Source organism: Chionomys nivalis, chromosome 4 (assembly GCF_950005125.1).
Source record: "Chionomys nivalis chromosome 4, mChiNiv1.1, whole genome shotgun sequence".
NCBI classification, from domain to species: Eukaryota; Metazoa; Chordata; class Mammalia; order Rodentia; family Cricetidae; genus Chionomys; species Chionomys nivalis.
Window position 1 is genome coordinate 39733617 of NC_080089.1, and position 13767 is coordinate 39747383.

The 13767-nt window shown below is 43.0% G+C and overlaps 1 protein-coding gene across 3 annotated transcripts in view; it reads right to left on the reverse strand.

Annotated features, from left to right (window-relative positions):
* Nucleotides 1-466: 466 nt before the first annotated feature.
* The window catches only part of Crtam (cytotoxic and regulatory T cell molecule), a 30674-nt gene continuing 17373 nt past the window's right edge, over nucleotides 467-13767 (reverse strand). Inside the window, exons 6-11 of one of the 3 annotated variants that reach the window (XM_057768107.1) lie at nucleotides 13662-13667; nucleotides 13017-13091; nucleotides 9728-9811; nucleotides 6952-7098; nucleotides 4481-4581; nucleotides 467-2445 (exon numbers count right to left, since the gene is read on the reverse strand). In XM_057768107.1, coding sequence (XP_057624090.1) covers nucleotides 2329-2445; nucleotides 4481-4581; nucleotides 6952-7098; nucleotides 9728-9811; nucleotides 13017-13091; nucleotides 13662-13667 — 530 coding nt within the window. In that variant the 3' untranslated portion in view covers nucleotides 467-2328. Of the gene's footprint in view, nucleotides 2460-4480; nucleotides 4582-6951; nucleotides 7099-9727; nucleotides 9812-13016; nucleotides 13122-13661; nucleotides 13668-13767 lie in introns of all 3 variants that reach the window. The other 2 variants (XM_057768106.1, XM_057768105.1) reach the window with 2 other exon arrangements.

Below are 13767 nucleotides of genomic sequence, written 5' to 3' on the forward strand. Positions count from 1 at the left end.
CCCCCATTATGTTGGCCACAGTGGCCATCTTCTCTTTAAGCTACCCTTTGGAATGTTCCCCCTCCCCAAGGCCTGGCCCCAATGTTGCAAGGCTCTCTCTCCTAAGAAGCTCATTTCTGAGGGGCAGCTGGTCTCAGTGTCCTTTCTTGCCGTTGCCTGTGTTTCTGGAACTTAATAAAGGACTAGGAATCCCTAGAGAACTGTTGATTTCAGGGCTGGCGCAGGGGAATTTAAAGTCAAGTATGAGAAACTAAACTGTGCTCCTGAAGATGGATGCACATCAGCCAGGAGGCTGCACAAGCTGGTGCTCACAGTTTGACAGTGAAATTCGCAGTTTTGGTAGTCACAGATAAGAACTCGTTGAACAACAGAGGAGACCAGAGTCTAAGAAAGCACAGATCTAAAAAAAAAAAAAAAAAAGTGAAAAGCTTTAAAGTTTAATGAGGAAGACAACTTTAGCATAGTTTTGAAGCAATTCCTCACAAGCCGTTTAAGAAGAGAGTAAGTTTGCAGTGTAGAGCTCCGACATGAATCATCAAAATGAGCAACGGAAATAAGTGGGATAAATAATACTCGAGAAATAAAACTCAATGAGGTTCCTTGAGAATCCAATAAAAGTGTGACTTGAACTTGATCTCAAAGAAGCCTTGGACAAAACCCCACTGAGGGCTGCTCTATAAAACAATTACCCTGTGTTGCAAACACCCAGGCCATGAAAAGAAAAAAAAGGCAGATAAATAATTTCAAAGAGACAGAGGTGAAGATGAAGTAAACATCTAATCAGGGCCTTCAGGACAGTTAGGGCAACTGGGAAAGCGTGAATGGCGTAGTCACCGTTCCATTGCTGTGAAGAGACATCATGGCCAAGGCAACTCTTATAAGAGAAAGCTTATAGTTTAGTCCATCCTCATCATGACAGGAAGCAGACAGGCATGGTCCTAGAGTAGTAGTTGAGAGTTTTACATCTTGATCTGTAAGCAGTGTGCAGAAAGAGTGAGACTGGGCCTCGTGTGGGGTTTTGAAACAGTGAAACACCTCCAGCAAGGCCACAACCCCCTAATCCTTCCCAGACATTTCTGTTAACTGGGGACCAAGCATTCAAACATATGTGTCTAGGGTGGCCCTTCTCATTCAAACCACCACAGCATCCAAGGACCATAAGTGGGAAGACAGCAATGCTGCTTTCTTGACTTAGACGGTGGTTTTGTGGTGGTATGTGTCTTTGTTGGGGTACTCAGAGAGTTTAAGGGGCGATGAGCAATAAATTCATTCATTTTTAGAGAGGTGAGGAAGGTCCTCTGTGCTGCATATACACTTTTCTGTAATCTTGTAAATGTTAAATATATATAAAAAATAATCCCAGGATGGATAGAATCAGGAGGATATGATCCCTGCAATAAAACATTCACAGTATAGGTATGTATATCTGCTTGTGCTCATGGGTATGTGCAAGTGTGTCCAAGTGTGTGCATATGATAGTTTCAAAATGTTTTTCTCAGATCCAAATAATGAGACATGCCTCACAGAGCACCAGAGTTTTCTATGTCCTCTGAACTATTGTTTTTTTTTTTTAATAGAAGAAAGAATTATCAATCATTTAAAACACAGAATCAAGAAGCACAACAACCTCTAGAAAGACACAGTCTGGTCTTTATGAAAGAAAAAGCCACTCATGAGTTTAACAATCTGTTAATTAAACTCATGGTTTTCTTCTGAACATGCTTTTGTCATGGTGTATTCAGGTTAAAAAGTTGTCTGCCAGGTTACCTCACATGGTTAGCAAGGAAGCCTAAGGAACTGGCAGCTGAATTCAGTCCTTGGATTGCAAACTGTAGATCTCTAGGTCTTCATATCCATCACATGCTGTGACATCCTGTTTCCCCCTAGTGTCCATGGGGCAGCTTCTGACAGCCTATCTTGAAAGCGGGCTTCTGGTATCTCAGGTCTTCTTTGGGTTCTTCTCATCCTTAAGTTCTTCTTGACCAGAAGGAAAGCTTTTAAACCAATTTAAATAGTTCTATTACAGCCCCATGTCTAAAAGCTGCTGTCCACTGCTTCTTCAAGGTCAGATGTTCGCTGGTCACACTGACCCTGATCCAAAAGACTTAGTAGAGATCTCCGGCTCTGAGTAGTGTTAGTAATAATAGGTTCTGTCTATGTTTTTCTTTCAATGTTCATGACTTGGTTCTCATGTTGCTGCCCTGGCTCAGTGGCCACTGTCCTGAATTGTACTCAATGGACATTTTTTTTCCCCATGCCACAGTACTTATGTTCCTTTCCGGCCTTCTGCAGCTGCCGTGCAATCCCATCTTCTATTGCATGGCACACTTACACAATACTCTCTGGGACACGACTGTGCTTGCCTTCTAGTTTCCAGTGCTGCGCCTTCTCCTTCCTCTTTGTTTTGGCTCCCGAGTACAACCGCGTGATGTAGTTCATACAATGCTTAGACTGGGAAACTGAATGAAAAACACATTACAAATGAGTTTTGAACAGCATTGCACCCACTTATTTGAAGCTTTTTGGAGGCCATGTTTTAGTTATTAAACCTAACCTGCAATAATTTGGCATATGTAAATGTTCTAGATATCAAGTTTTAATTAAAAAGAAACAACTTAAGCTACATAAACAATATACTAATCAACCTGAAACAAAACAGATAGACATTTTTGCCACTTATCAACTACAGAAAATGATACGTTGTCTTCAGTAAAACCACATAGTAGAATATAACAAGGCTTGTGCAGAAAAATTAGATTGGGGCAGAACTCTCAAAGCCTAGAGTTGGAGCTGGCCCCAGACCAATCTTTTGAAAACATAAAACAATATAGCTGCAACATTGGGTTTGAGGCATGGAGGCAGGAGAATGGTGCTATGTATCTTCAAAGTCCACTCGATTGGATTGACAAGCTTCTAGAAGATCAAGCATGGTTTTGGGAGCATCTGTTGTTTTCTGGGAGGGTGGAGTAGGGGGAAAGCACCAACAGACAGGCCAGGGCAAGAGGACTAGTGAACAAATGGGTTCTCTCTGGCCACTTCCGGTCTGCCACGCTGTGATCCGCCCCACTCCACTGCAATCTCCCCACCACAGCTAAAATAAATCCTTCTTCCCTTAGTCCGTCAGGTGCTTGCCACAGCAGTGAAAAACCAAACCAAACCTGACTAACACAGAAAGAAAACCTTTCTGCTTACCAAGATGGCAAGTTCCCAATGTCCCCATCTGCACAGAGAGTCCTGAGTGCAGGGGTCCATTCCATTTCCTTAAAACTGAACCATGAGGACATTTGCCTGTCTGGCATCTGGGGTGGGGGCTTTCCTTTCTCTGCTAAAGCTCATGATTCCCCTCTGGCTGTTTTGCCTCCCCCCCCCCATAGAGAAGCCTATTCTTTCTTTCTTTCTTTCTTTTTTTTTTTTTTTTTTTTTTTTTTTTTTTTTTTTTTTTGGTTTTTCGAGACAGGGTTTCTCTGTGGTTTTGGAGCCTGTCCTGGAACTAGCTCTGTAGACCAGGCTGGTCTCGAACTCACAGAGATCCGCCTGCCTCTGCCTCCCAAGTGCTGGGATTAAAGGCGTGTGCCACCATCGCCCGGCTGCCTATTCTTTCTATATCACCTTGGAAGGCCAAAGTAAAATGGAAAGGCTTAGATGTCTTAAAAGACTAAGTCCTATAGAATCCCTCCATCAAACAAACAGAACCAAACAGCAAAGCTCAGCACATTTCTTGAAATGCTTAGCAGGTAGAATAATTTTCACAGAAAAGATATGGCAGGTAGAAGGTAGAAAATTCTTGTCACGCTATTGACCTGCCTGGCTTCTGCCTAACACACACACACACACACACACACACACACACACACACGTTATATATTATATATTCCTGATTAATAAAAATTATTTATTATTTAACTTTTACTAATCAGGAATACACTTGTATGTATGTGCAAACCCACACTCCCACCCACCCACACCTATATATCCTCCTTCCCCTTTAGGGTCTTTACCACCATTATTTTGCTTAAAGTATTGCAATAAAGTTATCCAAGACATCCTAAATATTTCTCTTTGGATTAATTAAGCCTTGAATTCAGTTATTCAATGAAAATCTATTAGACTTTCCATTTGTGCCAGGCTCCACGACAAACTTCAAGGATGCAGAATGAATTCGGTTGTTTTCTGACTAACAGAATAAAGCATAGGGTGGTATGGAAAGCGCTTCATTGCCGGAGGTTCTGTGTACGATGCTGCACAGCTCCGACCATACAGTGAGCCTGAGCGTGATGGCAGAGTCAGAACCAGGCTCCCTAGAGTGGGGGATCTTCTACTACATGAACTAACCACCACTTAATTTTTAAACATAAATTTCCTTAAATACCATAAATCAAATGAAAATTTATCAGATCAAATCAAACTTTGATTCTATCCCCTTCCCCTTCCCCTACGGTGACTCATGAATGAACCTCATTGTTCAAGGGTCAGGCCACACACGAGACTTACTCTGGCTGCTATTCTCTTGGGAAGAAGATGTCTCTTCATTGTTGGATCTTGACCTGTAACTTTCTAGAGTTTGCTCTGAAATTTCACTTTCTGTAAGAAAAGAAAATCCCATTACTAATTTCTGACATTGTAGACATCGTCAGAAATGGACGCTTGAAGAAGATGACAGCCTGGCCACTGTTGGCCTGTCATGACCTCCTGTGCCTCATGTATTCATTAGCGCAATCTTACAGCACTTTCAGGGCTCCCAGGGGCACTGGAAGAGGTGAAGTCAATTGACAGCAGAACAGAAGCAAGCACTGCCCTTCAGAAAGGAACAACTGCAGCACCCTAAGAGAATGATGGTGGCCAATCATTAATAGACCTTGAAATAATGGCATTCCGTTTGCCTACTGCTTAAATGAAGCATTAGACCCTGCCTCTCATATATATATATATATATGTCAAATTATCTTTTACTTGATTTAGTTAGCAGACAAAATGTTGGGTTTTCATTCCGACCTTTTCATGCATATTGTGGTGATTTGAATATGAATGACCTGCATAGGCTCATATACTTGAATGCTTAGTCATCTGGGAGTGGAACTATTTGGGAAGGATTAGGACATGTGACCCTGTTGGAGGAGGTATGTCACTAGGAGTAGGCTTTGAAATGTCAAAACCCTACACCAAGCCCAGTGTCTCTATCTCTACCTGCCAATCAAGATGTAAATTCTCAGCTACTTCTCCAGCATGCTGCCACACTCCCCACTATGATGATAATGGACTTGCCCTTTGAAACTATAAGCCAGTCCCCAGTTAAATGCTTTCTTCTGTAAGTTGCATTGGTCATGGGATCTCTTCACAGCAATAGAAAAGCAATCAAGACACATATGCATCATTGAAGTTTTCTCTTGTTTTCCTCCCACATCACTTTATTGCCACCCTCCCCAGACCTCTTCTCCCCTCTCACTGTTTCTCCCCCGTCTTCCTTCTACTTTCATGTCATGTATGTTTACTGCATGTGAGGGAAAGCATGTGATATTCATCTTCCCCTCATTTCCCTCTCTTAGTCACCCCTTTAGGCCCACCCCTAATGAGTTATGACTTCATCTTTCTAGATAAGCTCATACTAAGCTATCAGGAGTGATGTTTTTAAGTCTGAGATATTCAAAGATGCAGGATCTTGAGTTGGTATAAAGAATTTTCTGTTACCAGAGTCCTTGGGCCGTATGTGACTAGGTCAGCTTTGTCCAGCAGCACTATAAACCATCATTTAAAGTACTCCAGCCACCACAGTCCAAAAGGGGGGATGTTAATTTCATAATATATTTTAGTTAACTGGCAAACATATTATGTTTGAGTTTGAGTATATGTATTGATTTTTCAAAATTGGGTAGTTTATCTTTATAGCACATCTTGATAGACACTTAAGACACGTTAGGGACTAGACGGTCATCTTGTGGCCACTGCAACAGACACCATATAGGGCTAGACAATTAGTCGAAATTGAGGAGAGAATTTCTTTTAGGTTAGTTTTTAAGTTTTCGATTTGTACATAATGTATTGTGATCATATTACCCCAATTACCTTTTCTCATGCTTCTTGCCCTTCTACTGACCCTCATATTTTTCCCAACTCATCCCCACATCACCATGTCTTTCTGTGCATTTGCCACTCCTATGCAGGTGGTCACAGCTGCTATGTGTTCATGATGCCAACAGTCCTGTCACATCCAGAAGACAGCCTTTCATGGCACCCGTCCCCATTCTCCAGCTTTAACAGTCTTCACACCCTCATGAAGAGGGGCTTTAATCCTACATGTGTTTATGGAATGAATTTATGGACTTATTCTGAATAACTTCTAAGGTCCTGTCAAGCTCTGTTACGTGTTGAGTATATGCATTTTAATAGGTATCTTCTATACTAGATATTTTTATTTTGATTTATTTATTACTATGGTATTATTATAATTGCTATTGTGTTGGTTTAATGGCACTGGAATGCTTGGGGGAAATGGCTGGTGTCTTATGGATGAGTGAAAATGAGTGCTCTCTTGAAAAATATGAACGTCATCAGATGTTTATCCATAACTAGAACATAAGGAGACCAAGGATCACCCGTCCTGTAGACTCACACAGCCCCAGCACTGGGAACGGTCCCTGGCATGTAGTGGGCACTCAGTGAAGGCTCACTGAGTGAGCAGATAAATTGGCTCAGCATTTTGCCAACAAGAGCATCTACAGCTCAGCACTAACTCCCATAGCTACTTTAGCTTCTCTGTCTGACACTTTTTGAACACATTCCCCGAAGATCCATAGTTCATGTTTGGGAGAAAACAAATGATTGCTTATTTGAGTAGTGCCCCTTCCTGGGCAGCTTGCACAGCAGCTAAGAGAGGAGATCTGATTGATTATTGACAGACTCCCCCTAGCTAGCCATTGGGCTCTACGGACCTCGCTGGGTTCTCTGCCCACTCACCCTTCTTCCATATCACGTGTGCTTTACGGAGCTTCATGATGAAGAGTTGAACAATGATGAAGAGGATGAAGATGAGGAAGGACACCAGCGTGAGCAGCAGGATGCCACTCTTCCTCCTCTCCAGGCCTGTGTACCGAGCACTGGCTTCTGTGAGGAGAATGACAGGGTGTCAGGCACTTTAGGTTCTGATTACTGTGGAATGTGGTCGTTAGTCTTCCTTGACTTCCCTACCACGACTATATTCTGGGACTATAAGCTGAATAAATAGGTTCTCCCTCAAGCGGCTTTTGTGGGAACGTTTTATCACAACAATGGGGAATGTAGCCAGGACAAAGAAAATATACAGCACTTCCTCAGCTCAGCTCAGGAGATGGGTCAAATTTACCCCAGAAGTCATGTACTGCATACTTTTCAGTTCTCTGAAACAAGCAAATGGGCAATAGAGACAAATCAATCCCATGGATCACTTGGAAAGTTGTGTGTTATTTTCTAAATGGCATAGATTTTAGTTCTTTTTTGATTTCCAGAGAAAGCGCACATAAATATTGACTTAAATTATAGTCTGGTAATATTTTTTTAATATTTATTTATTTATTTATTTATTTATTTATTATGTATACAATATTCTGTCTGTGTGTATGCCTGAAGGCCAGATGAGGGCAATCAGACCCCATTACAGATGGTTGTGAGCCACCATGTGGTTGCTGGAAATTGAACTCAGGACCTTTGGAAGAGCAGGCAATGCTCTTAACCTCTGAGCCATCTCTCCAGCCCACAGTCTGGTAATTTTAAGTAGCTATGAAGAATGCTTGTTCAACACAATGTAGTTCAGTAGCACAGGTGAATTAAGGTGTTTGGAAAAAATTATCCAAGTAAAACAAAAGGTCATGTCCCTTGACTAGGCTAAATGTGGCCCTTGTAAAGGCATTAGAAGATACATTTGATGAGCTCTTAAAAATCCTTCTAAACTAGCCTGTAATTTTGCCAAATGTCCTTCATCTCAGCCAGCAAATCCAGATTAAGGAATGGTGGCTATGTGTAGAACACAGACTTGAACCTGCCTAGGACATAATCCTTATGCCTTAGGGGATCATTTTTCCTTTATAAAAATAAATATATTGAAAAGGCAAACAAAAGTAAGATACACTAACTCTCAGAAGCATGGGTGTGTATTTATAGAATGGTGTGTTTAAGAATTCAGAGACAAGTGGGGAGCCCCAAGGCTGCATGCACTGGAGAAGCTTCCCGTAGACATCAGTCTTGGGAGAGAAGTAAGACCCTTAAGGTGAAGCCTCTGCTGCTGTGAAGTATTAAGGACCAAAAGGATAGGGATGCTGAACAGGATGAAGCCTTCAGAGCATCCTGTGTCTTGCAGGGGCTTTCTAAAAGCAGGGCTACAGGGGTAAGCAGCAGAGTGCACCTTGTCCAGCTGAAGAACTTGCTTTGTGTGTTATAGACTATGGGAAGCCAGAAAGGTTCTCAGTACACAAGTGGGAAGGGCACAAGGGTATGTTTCCATGATGCTAAGCTTGGACAAGAAGAGGAAGGGCTGAAGTCACAAGATGATAAGGGCCTATATTAAGGGCATAACTATGATCACAGACAAAACACCTGGAAGAGAACTCATGAGTCATCAGTGGCTACATGTGTGTGCATGTATACTTGCATCTAGCTCTGTATCTGCACAGAGAAATGAAGGGTTGGGGTATGCAATGCTTTGAACAAGCTGTTTTGGGAAAAAGATGCCACTTGGATTTTTAACATTGTTGAGCTTAGGAGAGAAGACATTTGACTAAAGACATGGAAAAAATGGAATGGAAGGGCAGGTGAGAGGGCTCAGCAGGTAAGGATGCTTGCTGCCCAGCCCAATGACCCGAGTCTGATCCTGGAATCTACAGTGGGAGGGAAAAATCAACCATGCATGTTGTCTTCTGACCTCCGCATGTTTGGCATTGCCCCCCCCATAAATAACAGACTAAGTAAACAAATAAGTGAACAAACAAGTAACTGTGTAATAAACTTTAAAGAAAGAGGACCATGGGATGGAACTGAGACTGGTGCTCAGAGGGACATTCTGTAAGAAGTATGGGGTTCTTCCATGTCTAGGCAGCAGGAAACAGCTCAGGAGCGAGTGAACTTTCTATGAACTAGGGAAAGCTGGGCAGGGACTATAACTCAGTGGTAAATGCTTGCCTAGCATGTGTGAAATCTTGGGTTTAACCCCTGAATATAGAAATTTAAACAGAGACAAGGTGAAGCAGTGAAATCAAGAACACCCACATTTAGGAATTCAAGAAAAGGGGCTGAAGAAATGCTCAGCAGTTAACTGCTCCTCTTAAGAACTGGCTGCTCTTCTGGAGGACCTGGGTTTGACTCCCTGTGCCCACATGATGACCCACAACTATTGGTAAATTCAGTTTCAGGGGCTCCAGCGGCCTCCTCTGGCCTCTGCGGGCACCAGGCACACATGTGGTACACATACAAATATGCAGGCCAAGACTCGTACCCATTAAGAAAGAAATCCTTTTAAAACAAAAGAGCCCAGAAGAAGTAGAGTTAGTTAGGTGGTGTGGAGATGCAGTGGTGAGCAAAAATAACAGGACTAGGCACTAGGACAAGGAAGTCAAGGGACAACTAAGGATGGGGCAGGGGAGCGATTGACTCGTTATAAGGGAAGAAAGGTCATGGAAAATAAGGACTGAAGAAGACCACTAGGCACATAGCTAGGAGGTCAGAATATCAAACATCTGTTCTAAGCCCAGTGGGTAACACTCACCAGTGGTCAAGTCAGGGTCTTGAGTGGCATGCTTTTTCTCTTTCTCGTCAGTCTCTTGTATACTGGAATTTTCCATCATTGAGACTAAGGGGAAAGCAAGACATGACATATACATGGATCACATATATGTGACTTACCCTATAATGGCTCTGGCTTGACTGTCCCTCTAATCCTCATGCTGGCATTTATTTGCCATGTGATGATGTGAGTGTGTGGGCCTTTAAGAGGAGTTTAGGCTCAGAAGGTTCCATCCACATAAAAGGAATAAAGCTACGATAGAGAGCAAGATCCCTTTAAAATATATCTAGTTTCTATGAATGGGTATTTTGTCTGTATGCAGTCTGTTGTCCTACAGTGAGTTCCAAGTATGCAAGGAGGCCAAGAGGGGGCGTCAGATACCCTGGAGTGGTTCTGAGTGGTTCTGGTTCTGTGCATTCTGGGAATCGAACCTGCTTCTTCTAGAAGAGCATCCAGCGTTTTTAACCATGGAGCCATTTCTCCAGTCCACACAAAGTTCATTTTAAGGAAGCGGCTTTGTCCCTCTTGCTCTCTCTTGAAAATACCAGACAGGTCCTTGCTGGCTGTGGCTCCTTAATAAACAGACCTCAATTCTGGGTCACTTTCTTCATCATTTTCCAACTCCCCGCCCCCTTTACAGAGCCCTGACTGGCCTTGAATTTACAGAGATCTTCCTGCCTCTGCCTGGCTGGATTTAAAGGTGTGTGCCTGGCCTCTATCTTATCTTTTGAGACGGGTTCTCTCTCACTGAGGAAATGCCCATCTCTGCTTCCCAACGCTGAGATTAATGTGGGCTGCAGGGCTGTATACGGCTAAGGATCTGAACTCGGGTCCTCATACTTGTGCAGAATATGCTTTACCCACTGGGCCAATGCGCTAGCCTCCGTGATAGGTTGTTCCCCACTACAGTTAGCCTACCATGCTGCAGAACATGACAACTTGTTCCCCATCTCCAACCACCCGTCTCACCCATCTCAGCCAACCTCCCCTTTTCGCCCATCCCTCTCCCCTGAGTTTCAATCACTAATAATCTCAGTTTTATTTGCTTTTACTTTTGGGCCAACATTTTTAGCTTTCACGTATGAGAAAGAACACACAGCCTTTCTCTTTCTGTGTCTATCTTATTTTGCTTCAAAGCACCGGTTTCTCGCAAGAATAGTCACAAATGGCCAGAGCCTCCTTTGTCTTACTCGTAAAGGCACCCCTTTCTTAACACTTCATGTGCACCGGGCAATGCAGGCGGTGTGTGGTTTCTCCCCTCTGCTCCGAGAGAACAGGTTTTGAGCAGTTAGCAAAGGGCCTAGTCCTGAAGCAGTGGAGTAGCGGAGACAACCAGGGAATTACCAGTTTGTTTTCTAACTGGGGAACCTAAACCAAAGTCATTATTCCAGGTTTCCTTCCTGAGAGGGAACTATTAGGGAGGAGGTCCACAGGATGCTTCAAGAGAACCACTGAACGATTGGGGGAGGGGGGCTCTGGGCTTTCTGGAGAAATTTGGGTAGGAATGCAGAGGACAAAGCTTCTAGGGCAGCGCTAGAGTCTCAGCACCAGTCTAAAGTCCAGGCGCCCCTCTTTTAGAAACAGGTTAAGCTGTGAGGCTTTGGAAGATGAACTGGAACAATAAGAGGGCTTTTCTGGAGTTTGGTTGCCTATGCTTCTAATTCTTCCTTGGCTGCAGTATTTTATCAGCCCATTGCATAGCGCCACTATGTGGCCCCGAGGGGAATAAAGCCTCCGGCTCTTAAAAATAGATGTTATTAACAGTAATAAAATTGCAGAAATTGAAAGCCGAAAAGAATTTCAGAGACCATGTCTCTTAAACCCTAGGTTGTATACGAAAATGCAGAGCAGAAAATTGAGTTGTTCAGTAGTGGTGCCAGGCAATTTAAAAACAACCGGATTCTAAACACGTTTACAAATATTGAATTATTAAAGGAAGGATGTGGTTGCCTTGCTTCATAACGTTTTCAATTTCCACCACTCTTCAAAAAAAAAAAAAAACTCTGTGCGGTACATATTGTATTTTTCAGTGTTTAAAACCCCAAACATTTACTTTTCAATATTATTCAGGACATGGCATTTTAAAAAATATAATCTGATACTGAACACTAGGAACACGATAATGACCCAAAGACAGTACCTTCCCAGATGGAATTATTACAGAGAACATGCAGGAATACATACTCACCCGAGGGAGGCTAACCATCCTGCTCAAGACACCAGTAGACTCACTCACTAGTTACTCATTCATTCATTCACATGTCCATTTACTGGGCCTTTTCTGAATAATACCCACTATTGACAGATACAATGCTGTGTATAAAGCTAAATGAATTATATGATAATTTCTCCAAAGTTAACTAGTTGATTCATCATCTAAAATACAAGACTTTCTAAATTCTTCCTATAGCTCCATCCTGTCGAAAGTGGCCCGTGTTCTTACAGCCAAGTAACTGACAGATGTGCTTACACAGATGAGGGAGGTTGTTGCTATTGACTATACTCCTTTCCCCATCTCCTGCTTCTTCTCTCTCCGTGGGTGCGAAATCTTTGTGTTTGTGATGCTGTACATAGAGCTGTACATAGAGCAAGTCTCCTACATGACTTCAGCTCTGTCTTTATCAAAACGGGAATTCACATGTCACGGTCATGTGTGTGCGCGTGTGTGTGTGTGCCTGTGTGTGAATACGTAAATGTCTTAAGCTAAATATCTTTGAACTCAAAAGGCCCTGTGACACAAGCTCATAACATAAGAATTCTCGACTTGATTTTATCCCAGGCCACCACAAAACTGCGACCAGTTGGAGGGGGTCTATGTGGTTTTACCAAAAATAAAAATAAAGGGCTAGGGAGATGGTCTAGTGGGCAAAGCGTGGACCACGCAATCATGGGAGCTCAAGTTCTGTTTCCACAACTCACAGAAATCTCATGCACAGAGTCCCTGCCTATAGCTCCAGCACTGGGAGGTAGAGACAGGAGGATTCTGACAGGTTTGCGGACCAGCCATCTAAGTGAGATGCTGAGCTATAGGTTCAGTGAGAACCCTTGTTTCAAAAACCAACCAATCAGTCACTCAGAAACAGACAGAAGGAGTGATAAATTGTTACATCAACCTCTGTTTTCCACACATGTATGTATAAGTGAGCACACCACATGTGTACACACATACACGCCACACATATATACAAATCTTAAAAATATTCTTTCAATGTAGACTAAACATGTACATCTCCAAACAGGCATTTAAGGCTTCAGTGATTTTGAGACTTACCCATACTTGTGGGCTCCTGGGGGGCTTGAGAGGAGAGAGAGCTCTGCTCAGGGGCATCGGAAGCTGTTTCTTGATCTGCAACCAAAAAGGGGGAAAAACAAAATTCTGCAACCACTGAGATCAGCCTTAGCCACATCTCGCTCAAGATCATAGTGCACAGAGCCCGGCTGCTCCCCACTTCTGGGGGCTGTGCCGAAACACAGAGCCCCAGCTCTGTGATTTGAATCTGTACCCCGCTGCTTGCCCATCTGCTAGATGACCTGGCTGAGAGTACAGCATACCGGGACCCCTGTGTGCAAGGACATTTGGCATTCGCCAGCAAAGGGCATTTGCTGTGTCCTTCTGCACACACCTGTCCATCGGTTGCTCTGTTTGTCCATCTGCATATAGATATTTTCCTATTTCCATGGGGAATATACTTCCATCTCAATGATCCATTTTTCTGGTTGCAGAGCGAGCTGAATCTCAGTGCTGTTATCAGCATATTCCTCAGTGACTTGAGCAAGATGTTTAATTTATCCAGCACTGAAGATTTTTCCTTTTGTGTGAAAGACAGTTGCTGGCTTTTTCCTCTTTGTGTGTGTGTGTGTGTGTGTGTGTGTGTGCAGTAATGACTCCATTCACATAAAGTAATTAGTACAATGCCTGTTACTAAGCAAGACACTCACTAAATGTTGCTGTGTAACATGAAGAACTGTTTGTGGATCAGTCCAGAGAGACAGCTTGGCTCATTCACGTTCTCATCAGGCAA